Source organism: Corvus kubaryi, unplaced genomic scaffold, assembly GCF_017639235.1.
Source record: "Corvus kubaryi isolate FWS band 111438036 unplaced genomic scaffold, C.kubaryi_AGA036_p1.0 133, whole genome shotgun sequence".
In the NCBI taxonomy this organism is placed as follows: Eukaryota; Metazoa; Chordata; class Aves; order Passeriformes; family Corvidae; genus Corvus; species Corvus kubaryi.
This window is the reverse complement of record NW_024580667.1, coordinates 20,602,342-20,619,351: the sequence shown is the minus strand read 5'-3', so window position 1 is coordinate 20,619,351 and position 17,010 is coordinate 20,602,342. Positions and strand designations below refer to the sequence as shown.

The 17,010-nt window shown below is 37.2% G+C and overlaps 1 protein-coding gene across 6 annotated transcripts in view; it reads right to left on the bottom strand.

The window, feature by feature from the left end:
* The window catches only part of MYO16 (myosin XVI), a 367,375-nt gene that overhangs the window by 42,537 nt on the left and 307,828 nt on the right, over positions 1-17,010 (bottom strand). For all 6 annotated transcript variants that reach the window (XM_042038442.1, XM_042038458.1, XM_042038424.1 and 3 more), the window contains exons 28-29: positions 16,590-16,692; positions 4,957-5,053 (exon numbers count right to left, since the gene is read on the bottom strand). In XM_042038442.1, the coding sequence (XP_041894376.1) occupies positions 4,957-5,053; positions 16,590-16,692 (200 nt within the window). The remainder of the gene's footprint in view (positions 1-4,956; positions 5,054-16,589; positions 16,693-17,010) is intronic.

The following is a 17,010-nucleotide window of genomic DNA, read 5'->3' as shown; positions in this document are numbered from 1 at the left end:
TAAATGATTGCTGTTGGTCAGCTTTACAAAATGTTTGTATTGTTTCAATGTACCTAATACCCCATCCAAAACAAAAACAACACCAGATTTTTTTTTTGTTTGACTTAAAGAACTTTCACTGCTCATTTCCTTTCATCTAAAACAATTTGATTAATTTAATGCAAATTTAATGCAAATTTCTCAAATGTATCTGTCACATCATGTCTTTTTCAGTTAAAAGTTTTCATCTACATTACATCAGCTTCATGTATCTATCAGACTTTTTCTTCACACTCTTTGTCACCTTTATGCTGGGGAAAGATTTTAGTGCATCTCCTATAATAGCTTTCTGTATCTCTTTCCTATGCATGTTTCATTACAACAAATCCTACCCAAAAACCACCCAGTACCCCGGATTTTCCAAAGTATGGTTGATCAGAAACACAAGGCACAGGGACCTCTGTAGCCATGATAAATTGGGCACCATTTTAATCCCTGTGCCTGCAACAGGTGGTGTCAATATTCTCTGAACCTGCGTTTTGGCTTAAAAGGAAGAAATATGCTAATGGAATGTACTGTATTTGTGTGGATGTTTTTTGTTCTTTTTTAAATTCCACAAGATCATGTTTCTTTCCAGATCTAGAACCTCTGCTGTGTATCTCACAGGGAAGAACCTGGTTTAGAATTATTTATATGTTGCCTGAAATATTGTTGGGTTTCAGCAGGTTTTCATCAGTTTACATGTATCAAAACAAGGTCAAACTTCATCATTGCTTCTTATGGTTACTCTCATTCTGGTCAATTGAAAGTTTTTCATAAGTGAAGTCAGCAGACAGCCTGTGTAAGATGTTTGTTTGAGTTTGGGAGAAGATACTGAAAATGTTGATTGCAAGATAAAAAAGTTAAAATGCTTTAGGTGTTTAGAACAACATAATTAAGTTTCAGATTTAGGATCACTGCAAACCATTAAATGATGAAGAGGCAAGCTGAAATAATCTAAAGGAAAAATGTCAAGAGAGAAAGATTCAATGAGTCTTCTATGAATATAAAATGTTACTGAATAAAATAAACAGCTAAAGCATAGGGTAATGTAAGGCAATTTCTATCATTTTCTAGTGCCTTGTTTAGACACTAAAAATTTCTTTTTTAGAGATGCTCAGTGTCCACCTGACAAGATATCAGAAAGACTAATGTTAACATAGTAATACTGCTTCTATCCAAAATTTACTGGGTTTGAAAACCGTCAAGTTTAGATACTTTGAAATCCTTTCCAATAATAATTTATGATAGACAGTTTTGATGGTTTATACTTTTATAAACACAACCAATCAATGCCTTAAATTACATTCCATACATTCTGACATCTTTAAACCCTGAAACATTAATGCACTTACCTAATTCACTTGAAAAGGAAATTAATAGTACAGTTATTGCTGACAATTTTATGAGAGTATTCATAGTAAAGATGTTATTGAGTCTAAATCCAAGGGTTAATGTTGCAAAAAGAATGAACACATGCATAGAATATTATCAGATTTCACTGGTCACAAAAATAAAAATTCTGAAAGAGCTTAATAATAAAAAAACAATTTTGCCTAAAATATTCTCTTTAAACCTATCTTCTGCAGACCAAAAACAGTTAAGCATCAAATCTTGGGTGACTTTGGAAAAAAAATCTGTATTTTAAAGTAATATTTTTACAAGAGTCTGTGTGTATGTGTGTGCTTTTAACTTCACAAAAAAAAAAAAAAAAAAAAAGATTGGTAACACAACCAAGGTTGGTTAAAATAAAGAAATTCAGAGATCAGTTCTCTGGTAGGATTGTTAGCAAGCATGAATGAGCAGCTTGGAGTAACCTACTAGAATGTTCCAATAAAATGAGATCCAGTAGATCTAGTTGTAACATTTAGAGACTATACAGCTACTCTGAATTATGCACTTTCATCAAAATCAATAAGAAACTTCCAACAAAGTTTCATTAGGAAGGGTTGTCAGACAGACATCCCTCTTTTGGACACATTTTCATAAACTGAGTAGTTCCGGTTTTTCATTAAATGATAGACATTTCTCCACAATTCCTTCTCTATGAGAACATTTGAAAGATTTTGCTTTTGGTTCAACACAGAACAATTTTATTACCTAAAAAACTTCTGTGAAATCAATTTGTCAGCTTCTAGACCTTTACTGCTCAGTTTCTTCTAGTACTGTTGGGTACTGGGTACTATGATTGCCTTGTGAATTTGCTCCTCATTTATATATATCTAAAATAATTTTCACTTATGCAAACTAAAATAATTGAGGTTAGCACCCACAAGGCAGAAAAATATCTACTTCTTTAGAGTTCATCCAAGGATAAGGATTAGAATAATCAAAATTCCAGTAGACCATGGATCTGGGTTATGTGAGAAATGTATTAACTATTGTGTATACAATGTACTCAAGTTAATTCCTCATCTACATGAACTCTGGTGGAAGAACTTCAGCATGATTGCCCTTCCTACAGGTACAATTTTCACAGTGATTCAGGTCAAAAAGTACCATATGTAGTTCTCATACCTGTGGAAAAAAAATATGACAAAGTCTCTAAACTCACAGATACATTTTTAAGTAAAAGTGTTTCTACACATGCTTTCACTTTAGTTTGACCCCTTTCTTTGCTTGTGTAAGATAAATTTCAGGACACCAGAAAGGACTTATATGGTTTGCTTTGTTTTGGTTTTTTTCCCCCAAATTTAGAAGGGATTACTAGTTAGAATGAAGTAAAAAGAGTTGATAGTAATTTTGGGCAAGACCTGTTTCCCCTTAAAGCTAAGCCCTTATCTAGGTATATGATGCTGCATTTAAAGCCTGACACAGAAATTAGAGTCATAGAATCAGAATATCCTGAACTGGAAGGGACCCATAGGGGTCATCAAAGTCCCACTCCTGGTCCTGCACAGGACACCCCAAGAGTTACACTATGTGCCTGAGAGTGCTGTCCAAACACTTCTTGAGCTCTGTCAGGCTTGGGGCTGTGACCACTTCCCTGGGGAGCCTGTTCCACTGCCCAACAAACCTCAAAGTTTCATGATGATTCCTTGGGTCCTGTCACAGGTCACCAAAGAGAAGAGATCAGTGTCTACCCCTCCACATCCCTCCATGAGAAGGTTGTGGGCTGGTATGAGGTCTTCCCTCAGTCTCCTCTTCTCCAGACTAAACAGGCCAAGTGACTTCAGCTGCTTCTTGTACAGCTTCCCCTCAAAGCCCTTCACCATTTTCATAGCCCTCCTGTGCATGTTTTCTAACAGCTTTATTTCTTTCTTATATTGTTATTATTGACTAGTTTGGCTATTATTCAATATGTTATTAGGAGAGATCTAGCTTCCAAAGTCCTCTGGATGTAAAGGGTGAGGGGATAAAAGTGCATCAGGACTGACACTCAGTAAGACACTATGACCGTGTAAATTATATGGATACCAATTTTAGGATTACATAAGAACAATCTACTGGTACACTATTCTATTCCAAATCTGCCAGAACTATTTGGCATGCTACTTCTACAAGTTTACAATTGCACCTTTTTGCAAAAGGCAGCTTCCTTCATGAGGTAATGACATGAGGCTGATGTCTAACTACTGCTTACTCACCCAAGTTCCTGATTTTCTCAGGTTTCCCAGATCATAAAAAGCATGTAGATGAGCCATAGCTTTAAACACACACTTTTGGTGAAAATGACTTTTCAAGTCATTTTACCAATTAAGAAGGATAGAAGCAAACCCAAGAAAGATATTTTTAAGGAGCCAAGAAGACCTATTATCTTCATTCTTCAGGCAGGCTTTGGTGATCTGTTCTCTTACTTCTGCAAAACATGGACATATCTGAGGATGTTTTAAATTTTGGAGTAGGGTTATGTTGAAGCATTCTGTTTGGAAATTGGACTCTGCAAGGTAAGTATTTCCTTTCTTTGATAAGTCAGCATAAGAAGGGAAAGAGGATAAACTGCTATTGTTTTTCAAAATGCAAAAATACAACAGGGTAATTTGCATTAAAAAATCAAGCCCAAGTTATAAACTCAGCTGAACTGTGGTGTCTGTTACCTGTCATTCTCCACATTCATTCCTGAACTGTTATTATTTGGATTTCACTTGCTTCAGGATTTTTCTTGGTTTCCTCTTTTTCACTACATGCTTACAGTGAGGAAGAGATAATTAAAATGAAAGAGGTTTATATTTCTTAAGTCTGCAATATTATGTGTCTGACAAAAAAAATATAAGACTTTGTATTTTTAATTTCCTTTAAATAGGTGAAAATGGGAATTGTTGCAGACATCAGCCACATAGGTAAATAATGAATGGTGCGAAGGAAGCTTCTTCAAACAAAGCAATATTCACATTTGCAGCAGTTATTTGAGATTCTGATAGGAAATGCAGCATAAGTAAGAGGAAATCAGGAGGCAGTGGATAGTACCTCCTTTTAAGAATGTGCCAAAAAATGTCAGTGACCTTAGTAAAAATGCAGGCGTAAAATGGGGAAAAATGCCTAAACATAAAAAACTAGCAGTCAAATATGAAAGCAGTAAGAAAAAGGGAAAAATAAAGACAACTAAACATACTAACTTATTAGCCTTGTTTTTAGTGTCAATATATTCAAAAATATTCAATTTTGTATCACTGTTACAATATTTGATTTGCAAAAAGAAATTAAAGATGATATAATGCCTTGAAAAATCACTGAACATACTTTAAAAAGAAAATATTCAAGATCCTCTAAGTTTTAATTACATTCAGTAGTTTGTCATAAAATTATGTTTGACAGACAGAAAGTACAAGAATCACCAATGCTAATATAGCTAATATCATCTCAAAAAATCTGTATGTATCTGTAGGGAAATGTATAAAATACAGAAACTATTCGAGGTGGAGAAAATCTCTTTGCTATACAATATTCTGCTCCATGTACAAAGCAACAGCTCAGGAATACTTGTTCTGTAATTGTTACCTTTTTGGCAGGTTATAATTTTCTTCTGAAGTTGAAGGCACAAATCGTTAAGATGGTCAGCTTGCCAGTACTTAAGAAACACTTTTCGGACTCCTATCTAGAATACAAACAGCAGAGAAATCATCAACAGAAAAGGCCAAAACAATGACAGGTAAATAGAGACAGCATGTTAACAATCCAGCAAATGGTAGAAATAATATCTGCAATTTAGCAAGAATACAATGCCAATTCTTGAACAGAAATGGAGTTATCACTTGGTTGAATGTAAGATGTATTTGTAAAGGATGAACAAGCTGTCAGACAGATAGTTCCACTTCAGTTCCAAAAACATCCAGAACAAATAGTACAGTCTTCAAGTTAAATACAAATTGGGAAAAAAAGCATTCTGAATCTAATTACTCTAATGAGTTAGACAACATAATAGAAAATAAGGTTTAGCTCTTATAAAGCAGAGGGGTGTGCACACGGAGAAAGGTGACAGGACAAACTCACGTGGAACAGAAAATGGTGAGATAGCTGCCATCTGTGGAACAGGAAGAACTTAATTGAAGTTGGAGGATGGGAGAAACTCACTGTCATTAGTGACAATGATTCTTAATATCCAGTAAAATTATGAATCCTAGTTCCCAGCCTTGCTTACTGAAGCTGTGCTGTGGGTCTCCTTTCAGAATCAAAGTCAGAGACAGAGGGATTCATTTGTGAAAAATAATCTCCTAAGTATTGATTCTGGCGTTGTGTAGTATCTTGGCTTAATTAATCTAGTTCCTGAAATAACAATCATTAGATGTTCTTACTCCTTTAGAGACAAATCTAGCTAGTTAGACCAAAAGAAAACACCTTTCTTTTGATACCTTCTGAACAAGCTGAAACAGTCCTTTAAAATTCTTTTCTGTATTGTCTTCAAAAGCATTCCTTTCTAATAGACTTAAAAACCCACATATAACCTAGCAACTTTAAAACCCACATACAACCTAGCAACTCAAAAACCAGCAAGTAACCAGAAAAAAAAATACAACAAAACATTTTTTTTTCTCAGGAACTTTGTAGAAGTAACTTCACAGAAACAAAAGCATCAGTGCCAGAGAACTGTGCTACCCAGTGAAGATTCTAACTTCTACCTAACTCTTAATTTTTTTATGGCAAATAGGCATACTGATTAATTACAAGTCTGGCTGAAATTGCAGAAATTCATTCCAACTCTTGTTTGTTTCCAACTTACAAGCTCATTCTCTTCTCACTGAACCATCTTGTTCCACTGGTGTTTTTTAGTTTAGATCTGGGAGACAGGTATCAGGAGGGTTATTTGCACACCCTCCTAAATTATTTTTAATCCTAACACTGTCAGATGTACATCCTTGTAGTGTTGGACGACAGAAAGCCAGAACATATATTTAATGTCTGAACTACATTAACTAAATTAAAAAATGATTGTGGTAAATTTTTGTCCCTTGGCTTCCCTTCTCTCTACTCTAGAGAGCACCTATTTTGAATCAAATGTTTTACAAAGTCTGTAATCCTGAAGTTTGAGCTAACGGTGATGATGCAATTGTTAGTCTTTTAGTTAAAATAAGATGCATTCAAATGGCAGAACTGTAATGCTTTCTAATTTTTTTTTCCATTAGTATCTCTTTTCCCAATAAAATAGTCCCTTTTGAATAACAGCAAAATGTGTGGAAGTAAGCTGATAAAAAAGACGTTTTACTTGCATGGTGGTTAATCTGAGGCAATCTCCCTGAGATTCAATTGTGCACTCACACACCATTCTTAGGGACATACTCTCATCTTTATTTTCTTGACTGAAGACTTCCAACAAAATTTTTTACTTTTCTTCCCAAGCTTTCAAAATTCTCTATTTGCCTGGTTTTCTTAACCCTTTGCTCATTCAACAATTTTTTTCCCATCCATCTTGTCAAACCATACATTGAACCTGCCTTATTACTAGTTCTGGCTACTAATATCTTCATCTTCTTGCCTACATCACCTTAAATACAGAACTCTTCTGTAAAAAATAACTGAATTATTATTCATATAGTTAACTGTAATTAAATTATCATGTGGTTATTATAAATACCATTTCATCTGAGCAGCTTTCAGACAAAGCCTGAGCACAAATACTTAATAAAATTATATTCCTCTACTCTGATTACATTTTCTCTTTATACTCCACCTTTCCTTTCCACAAATCCTCTATGTCACACTGGAGTCTTTTTTTTCCCCTGCCTCAGGCCTATGCCAAATCATCCACTTTTTCCTAATTTCTGCCCTTTGTCCTTTATTACTCAGAGTGCTGGCTTCTCCCCTTACTACAGCAATATTATGATACTCTGATAGTAGAAAAGGGGAAGAAAAGTTGCATATTTAAACCTTAAAAAAGCCCTTATTACTCACAATGCCCATGGCAAAATTAACAACCCCATTCTCAATTAGTCTCATTATTGACACACTGGTTGGTCACATTTAGGCTGTATTTAAAATGTGTAACTTAACCAAACAATGAGTTGGAATTTATTGTGCAGTGTGCAGTCACAAAATCACAGTCAAGACAATTGCTGAAGCTTATGTTGGTTTAGCTACAAGTGTCTGGCATTGCAGAGTCACAAAGCATTCTAGGGGACATGCAAAGCCTTACTGCTCTTTTCTCTCATCCTACACCCTCATAACAACATAAACAGAGTTGTTGTGGCATCGCTTATGCTGTGAACTATATTAGTAGGAGCCTGCTACAATTTTTAAGTGAAGAAATAGAAAAATGTCAATACAAATCCATTTTTACATTCAGATAAAAGCTATTTATAGATTTTTACATCATATGCCTGGTCTACAGAGAGCAGAGCTCTAGACAGAAGCATGTATAGCAGAAACTGTACACGTTTGATTATGTTAGTACAGATAGAAATCTCTGTTGCTTAGTCTTTGAACAAAATCTGAGAGCCTCTAAGGCTGACCAAGAGAACAAGATAGTCTCACTGCCCTCTATACAGTTCTGGCATTCAGTGAAAGCAGTAATGCTGAAAAATGTTGAAATTTTACATGTCACATATCAAAACAGTTTTTGAGGCTGCCACCTGTCTTCATTCTGGTCTCTTCTTTAATCACAAAATGTTTCCTGCTTGCCTAGGGGAAAAAAGGTTCAAATGTTCTTCCACTAAAACACTCAATTTTCACTATTTTTTCTGGACTACAAAGTGCTCTCATCTGAGTCTGAAATTTTAATGTCATTCAGACTTCTGTAAAAGTAAACCATCTGTGAATTACAGTCATAGTTATTTTAATTAGGAAAGCATTAGGGTTTAAAATGTTATTTTTCAAAATGACACATTTTTTAAAGACTAAGTAAAATTGTCATTGATGACTACCAAAGCTGCTACAGCCTTCTCTTTTTTTTCCTGGAAGGAAAGAGAAAGAATGGGAGGGAGCTGTTCTTTCTCTTTTTTTTTTTATTTTTTTTTTTTTTTTATTTTACAGAAAAGGTGTAGGATGTAGAAATACAGACATTCAAAACTATGGAATGGATGCTGAGATGGTGTGTAGGTGGCATGGAGGCAGTATTAGCTCATACTTAATAGGTGTCAAGGGAATCTGTAAAGCTGTTCTTTAGTTTAAAAAAGGCAATTTGTGGGAGTGCTGTGTGTTTCTGGCAGTACTTTCAAAATAGCTACCTACAAAAGACAGAGAACTATAATCTAATGATATTTTACACAATGACACACATTTTCACACAGCATTAATGAAATTTAGAAAAAAGCCTTAACACTATTGTAAAATGTGTCTTCTTGCAGCATACATGTCTACAAAAATATTATAATTACAAATAAATTTACAGGGCACTGATTTTTAAGGACTGAAATTTTATTTTTAAAGGTTTACTCTTTCTGCTTTGCTTCATACATTTTAAAAGTCCTTCTTTGTCTCCACAAACTAGTGACATTGCACTGCGGTACATACTGAATAAACCTACATTTTAGCCTAGTTTATTTATGGCCTTAATATAAAGTATGTGAGTAGTCTGGTATTCAAGTAAGTGACATCAACCATTTATGTAAGTTCTTGTCAGGAGCTGGACTTTAGGGAGAAAAACTCATTCAGGTCTCTGAGAAAGGGCAGAATAATGGTCACTCCTTTACCATAAACTGTACAAGACTCACAGTTCTTCGTAATTGTGAGGCAACAGGAAGAACTGCCTTACAGGAGAGGAAAGGAAGTGATCAGGAAATATAAGATGCATGTAAGAAACACTCAGCAGAGGAAACCCTACCCCATTTTTATCTCATGGGATTTCAGTATTTACCAGACCTATCATTCTACTTTTCAAAATTCTAGAAATAGACACAGCACCAAAATGTGGTAGTATATCCTCCTCCCCACCTCCTGCCCTGGCCTGCTCTATGATCTCATTCCTAACCTGAGCCAAACCACTCATTCACGACCCAGAAGAAACAATATGAAACAGTCTCTTGGCATGAACTGAGGAATGCAGGCAACAGGTGACAGGGAGAGCAAGGGCACAGAGAGGAAGCCCTAAGGCAGGAGACTGCAAAACAAATCACAGACAAATAAGGGATGAAGACTGGGACCAAATATGAAGCAAAGTATCTAGAAAAGTAAAAGTGTCAAAAGGTGGGAGAGGTGGGAGGGGAGAAAGGAAGAGGAAGACATGGAATCCAGACCTGAGATGCAAAAGATATCATAGAGAAAATAAAGTTAGCAAGACTAGTAATCATAAGCAAAACCTGAAAGGTGGATGTAGGGAGGGAGGAATATGTTCTAGAGGGAAAAATATAGAAATAGGAACTAAAGATAGAGATTTGTGTTGAAAGAGTGAGAGCTTGTGAGGATTCTGAGGTCAAGGGCAACCATCCATCCTATTCTCTGGTTGAAGGGATGGATGGATTTGTCTAGTGTGGCACAAAGCCACTGAGAAAGCTTGTGGGCAGTGTCTGGCCTAGGCCAGTCTTTTGGTACTACTGGTGAGGTCAAAAGTCAATCTCTGGTGGTTTCTGCAACTAGAAAATTATTTCCAATATATAATGGAGTGATAAAATGAGAGAAAAATATAATGGGAAAATATAATTTTACTAATTCAAAGTATGAGGGAAAATAGATGCTTGTGTTTCAGTAATTTCTCTTAGTCTGAAACCCTTCCTGGGATTTTTTTTTAATTGCTTAAAAGAGAATTGACTTTTAAAGTAAGATATTCAAAACAAATGGGAAATTGACTTCACTTAAAATTACTAAATAACAAATGAATGAACTGGCATACAATTTATGAGCACTAAAGTTTTCCTACTTGAGGGAAAAAAAAAGTTAAGAATCCCTTATACATCAGATTGCTTGCAAAGTACTCCAGTACTTCGGTATATCATGTTCGAAGCAGTTTGTATAGCATGACCACTTTAATTTTAAGCCAAAGTAAACAGTTCTGTTTAAAAAATAACTTAAAAGATTCTCTGAACTAAACATAAAATTTACATCTGTATGATTTCATACACTTCTGCTCATTCCTCTGATTTCACCACATGCCACTTATTTTCTACATTCTGCTATTTAATCATAAATATACTTTTTCCCAAAAAGGACCATAGTATGCTAATATTATACACTAATACATTAAAATTAAAAAATACTTAAAGACAGCTCTGTCAAATCTAATGAATGAAACACCCATAGAACAGTAATAAAATATGATTTTCTCTCTGACTGGTAAGAACTGTGGATCAGACTTTGTTTTCCCTCTGCAGTTCTAGAAGTGCTAGAAGAATTTAAAATCTCTAGATGGACTTCCGAGATTTCTCTGTTTTAACACTCTTGAGTGCAGGTTTGATAATGCAGCTCCACACTGGTAAGGATCATTTCTCCACAAACACTGTTGGCTCCTGAAACAGCTCCAGCAATGTTTGTAGTTGTAAAAGGGTGAATTGGCATGAACACAGCATCTATCTCAAGCAACTACCTCATTTTGAGCTTCATTAAAATATTCCGACTGACTCTCCTGTACTGCTTATTTCATACCTGATGAGTCTTTGGATCATCCCGTTTGAAACTTAAGACCTGTCTCATTCTTTGACAAATGAGTGGTCTCTTGTGTTCAGAATTCAAAGCTACTGATAAAAAGGAACCATTGTGGGTTAGAGGAAGCAGGCTAAAAATTGGAAAGATAAACTAAGAAAAAGCTTTTATGAGAAGTTTTTGAGGATTGCTATCTTTTAACCAGACAAGCATTTCTAGCAGTCAAAGGCTGAAATATTCACTTTCAGTGAAGTCTGACCCTTGCAGTGCTTGTATTTAACAGATACACTTTATAGTAAAAGCAAATTAAATGGATGTTTTGTTTTTCTTCTGGTGTAGTATTAGTTGTTTACATTTCAGCAAGCTCCATCTGAAGTAACTCAGAAGGGTTAATTGCAGACTACTGACCTTAGCTAAACAAAATGTAGAGCTCCAAGTTTTGATGAGAAAGCTCAGTAAGCTATGAGCTAACTCTTTTTTATTGAATTTATATTTGCAAGCTTAACTGTGAGGAATGATAATCCACACAAATGAAAGTTTCCTTATGTCAGTAAAAAGAGCCAAGGACTGTTTGTGTCCATACTTCTCCCAAAGCATGATAATGTTTGCAAATTAAGTCACGCCATTGGGATGGTAGGTTTTGCTTAGCTAATGCACACTGTGTGAAAATAAATGAACACAGCACTGAAAATGGCGATTTCCTAATATAAAGACCTTCACATATTCTGGGGGACAGGAGATTCTTCTGCTTTACATGGACCAGCCAGTACTTCTGCTCAATTTAACTCTAAAGTTACTAAATATCACCTCACTGACTTCTCCAAGGGTTAAACAAGTCTATTACTTTCACTCTGCCTAGAGTAGGAATGATTTGTTTTGATCTAGAAATCTGATTTTCTCTTACATCAGACGTGCTTAAAAGTCACAGCAAGTAGCTAAGCCTGTAGTGATCAAGTACATATTTAAGCTGAAAGAATACCTTATCAAGACTGCATGCAGAGTCAAGATGCAAAAATTGCCTTTCATTAGTAGCTCTGCACTTTCATAATTCCAGTACTTAAGTTAAGTGCATGACTGGAACTGCATGGTATGTCAGCTTCAATGAAACAACTATTTTATTGTCCTAGTTTAGTTATCTTCAGCTCAGCTTACTCAAGGAACAGCAACATTTCATAAAGATATCGACACTTCCGTCCCTATGTGACAAAAGACAAGCTGGCAGGGAAGATGACCAGCCTGACTGAATAGGGAGCTTTCGCTGGAACTCAGGGGGAAAAAAGAGAATTTACGACCTTTGAAGAAGGGGCAGGCAAGTTAGGAAGAGGACAAGGATGCCACTAGATCATGTTGAAAAAAGGTTTGGAAAGGCAAAAGCTCAGCTAGAACACAATCTGGTCACACTGGGAAAGATAATAAAATAATTTCTATAAATACATTAACCATAAAAACAGGCCCAAGGAAAATCTCCATTCTTTACTGGATACAAAGAGAAAATGGCAGAGGTATTTATTGCCCTCTTTGCCTCAGTCTTCAACAGAAAGACTAGTTGTTTTCAAGGCAACAGGCCCCCTGAGCTGGCACACACGGCCAGAGAACAAAGTAGATTCCTTGTAATCCAAGAGGAAGTAGTTAGTGACCTATTGTCCCACTCAGACACTCACAGGGCACTGGATGGGATCCATCTGGGGGTACTGAAGGAGCTGGTGGAAGAGCTCTCTAAGCTTTTTTCCATCATTTATTGTCATTAGTCCTGGCTAACCAGGGAGGTTCCAGATGACAGGAGCTTGGCCAGTGTGATACCCATCTACAACAAGGGCCTGAAGGAGGATTTGGGAAACTACAGGCCTGTCAGCCTGACCTCAGTGCCAGGGAACATTACGGAACTGGTCATCTTGAGTGCCACCATGTAACACACACAGGACAATCAGGGGATCAGGCCCAGCCAGTAGGGATTTAGAAAAGGCAGGTCCTGTCTGACCATCTTGATCTCCTTTTATGACCAGGTGACCTGTCTAGTGGACGAGGGAAAGGCTGTTTGTCTACCTGGACTTCAGCAAAACCTTTGATACTGTCTTCCACAACATTCTCCTGAAAAAGCTGGCAGCCCATGGCTTGGACAGGTGCACTCTTTGCTGGGTTAAAAGCTGGCTGGATGGCTGGGTCCAGAGAGAGTTAGTGAATATGGCTGATTCCACATCTCGTTGGCAGCTGGTCACTAGTGGGGGTCCTTAAGGCTCAGTACTGGGGCCAGTCCCGTTTAATATCTTTATCAGTGGTTTGGATTGAGTTGCCCTCAGTAAGTTTGCAGACAACACCAAGGTGGGTTGGAGTGTTGATCTGCTAGAAGGCAGGAAGGCTCTGCAGAGGGATCTGGACAGGCTGGATATATGGGCCAAGACTAATGGTATGACATTAAATAAAGCCAAGTGTCAGGCCACGCTTTGCCCACAACAATCCCAGGTAACCCTTCAGGCTTGGGGCAGAATGGCTGGAAAGCGCCCCAGGAGGAAAGGACCTGGGGGTGCTGGTTGACAGCTGGCTCAACATGAGCCAGCAGTGTGCCAGATGGTCAAGAAGGCCAATGGCATCCTGGCCTGGATCAGGAATAATGTGGCCAGCAAGGCCAGTGAAATGATCGTCCCCCTGTATGCAGCACTGGGGAAGCCACACCTCAAATTCTGTGTCCAGTTCTGGGCCCCTTACTCCAACAGAGAAATTTAGGTTCTAGAGCATGTCCAGAGAAGGCAATGGAGCTGGTGAAGGGTCTGGAGTGCTCCTGTGAGGAGCAGCTGAGGGAGCTGGGGTTGCTCAGCCTGGAAAAAAGGAGGCTCAGGGGTAACCTTATCACTTTACAGCTACAATGAAAGGAGGTTGTAGCAAGGTGGAGGTCTGCCTCTCTCCCAGACAACTGGTGACAGGACAGGAGGAAATGGCCTAAAGCTGTGCCAGAGGAGGTTCATTTTGGACATTAGGAAGAATTTTTTCACTGTAAGGGTGATGAAATATTGGAATAGGCTGCCCAGGGAGATGGCATAGTCACCATCCCTGGAAGCGTTCAAGAAACAACTCCATGTGGCACTGAGTGCTATGGTCTAGTTGATGTGGTAGCATTCAGTCAAAGGTTAGACGCTGTGACCTTGGAGATCTTGTCCAACCCTAATTATTCTATGATAATAAATACTTGCTTTGAACACATAAGCTGATGAATCAAGCACAAGACATTGGCTAGCTAATAGTGTTTGCTCTAATGCTCTGTTAAACAGTAGAAAATAAACCAAAATCGGACCCTGGTATTGGATCTTCTGCACTTTTTGTCTATTTGAAAACAGACTTCAGTGTTTACAAGAGAAGAAAGAACATCTTCAGTGAGTAGGGTCTGGGCTTTGTTGTTTTGTAGATTAATAAAACACTCTTGAACGCAACTTACGTGAGAAGGAAAAGATAAATTGTCAAGCAGGAAATAAATACAAAGATACCATTTTCTTTACTAATTTTCAGGGATTTTACTTCAGAACACTTTCCCCTCCCCCAGATTAATATCACCTTTCTCAAAATGAGATGGTGAGGTACATTATCAGAAGGAAGTTAAATAAAGTATCATCCGGATTCACTCAGCTAAAAACTCCGGATCTTTCTTTTTCCCCTCTGCTGTGGAGCTTACTGGCAACTTCATCTTCTGATGATGATATATAAGCAGGAGGTTGATTTCAGATCTGTGTTGCTTTCTCCTAAACATCATCTTTGATGAGGCTATTTTAGCTACCTTTTTGTTCATTTTTCTACCTGAATTTGCAACAGCTCTTCAGGGAAGTGCATGTAACAGTGTAGGGGAAGATAACTTTTGATTTATTCATGAACTCCTGCAACAAATAGATTTCAGTTCCAGCAGTGACTCATTTGAAGTAGTTACTGCTGGCAACAGTAGCTGTATAAACTGGTTATATGTGTAACCCCCTGCTTCTTGGATGATTTTTAGTAATGCACTACAGATGACTCCTTTCTTCTGACTTTGCTAGCTGACATCATCCTTTCTTCCTAATTCCTCCTTTCCTTTCCTTTCCTTTCCTTTCCTTTCCTTTCCTTTCCTTTCCTTTCCTTTCCTTTCCTTTCCTTTCCTTTTTCTTTCCTTTTTCCTTTCCTCCTCCCTCTTTCTACCTTTTAAATGTTTTCTTCCTTTTTTCAGAGTTCTCTGCTGTAAAAGCATACAGGAGAGCACCCATGACAAATGCAGATTGTGTAAGCGTCTTCATTTAGATTGTTATTTAAAGTTCAACTTTCACGATTAGTCAAATGAATCAAAAAGATAATTGAGAGAGAGATTATGTGACACAGACATTAGTCACTACTGCTGATAGTTGGGTATGTGGTTTTGTACCACCTATACAAAATAGGTTGCTACCAAGCTGGTACTCACTGGGCATTTAAGAAATTTCACTTAGAATGAATTTTCCTCTTAAATTTTCTTCCATGCTTTTCCTCTTTCAATTTGTTCTTTTATACCTCTCTGTGGCTTGAAAAAGGTGTATGGAGAAGGTCACTCATTTTTCAAACTTGGTTCCTTTTAGCTTAGTCTGTTATGTGCTTCTTAGTCACTGAGTGACAATGGTACAACTCTCACCCCCAAACCCTCCCATTCCATTTAACTTATCAGTGTCTCTGAAGAGGTTTGTTCCTTTCTGGTCTGAGGGATAACACATTATGCACTGCTGTAGTTTCGCACACCTGACTTCTCCTGGAGTTAATGAGATTCTGGAGTCAGAACTTCTAAAATCTGTTTGAGATCACAAGCTTCGGTCCTCTGCATGATGGAAGGATTCTCTTTTACAATTTCCTTTTAACATTTTTGTCTTCCAAGGTTTAAGGCCTGTTTTCAAATGCCTATCACTACACAATCACTGATCTTGAGTTCTAGGCTTTCACTGATGATCAACTTTTTGTTTTTTGGTGCTCTAACAATGGTTCTTGGCTCCAGGGGAAATAAACTTGATAGGCATCCTGCCCTGTATTTTGTAACTGCAGCACACTATGCAGTTACTGTTGAACAGCTTTTGTCCAGTGTCAAGCTTGTATCCCCACATAAGTTCTAAAGGTGAGAGGTACTCTCATCTCCAGGTACTTGTAAGTACTTTTTTTTAAAAAAACCCAAACAACTTCACTTGATGTACAGCAATCTCAGGTTCTTTGGTGTATCTGTGGATCAGCATGCTGGCACCTACAAATGCACTGACTACCTGGGAAATCCTAATTAGTTGCTTTGAGTCTGCCCTGTTACAACAGTAGAGCATTTAGCATAGGATTTTAAAGAAATCAAATATGTAGGGTTATTCAGGAACCATTCAACTGCTAAAATGTATATGCCAAATACCTTCAAAAATCTGGATAAAAATTTACATGGTGTGCACAGTTAATTGAAATATTTTCCTTCCCACAAAAATACACTGATTTTTTGACACGAAGATCACAGCTACTCATAAAATTCTGAAAATCAGTTTGATAATATAGCCAAGCATATATTAAATGTCAAAAGAATACACTGCTGCAAAGGATCTGGTGGCTTGCCACCAATGGAAATGACTCAGCTAACTTGTTTAAAGAATGATATTTTAATTGCTTTGTAGATCACAAACCTGCCAGCCTTGTAATTTACACTGCTGAAGAACAAGACGACATTTCTCCTTGGCAGACAATTTCTTCTTCTCTCCTGCTGCTGTATCAGCCAAATCTTTATACCTAGAAAAATCAGCAGAAGTAGAGTTACTCTAACATTGGCCTGGTTGACATCTTTGTAGAAATTGACAGTTTTCCTTTGACTCTCAAATCTTTGATATCCAAACTGGAAGCTTGGAATTCTAATCAGGGTGAAGAAAACAAGAAGGCAAATCACTCTAAGTCTTGTATATTATTAGACATGACCTTGGTTAATAACAAGTGATGCCTAAAACTGAAATTTGCTTCCTGCCAGTTCTTTGGATGCCTCACTGAAAATCAATGCTGAAGGAATGAAAAGCCTCCCCAGTCAAGATCATTGGGACTACATTGGGTCATTGA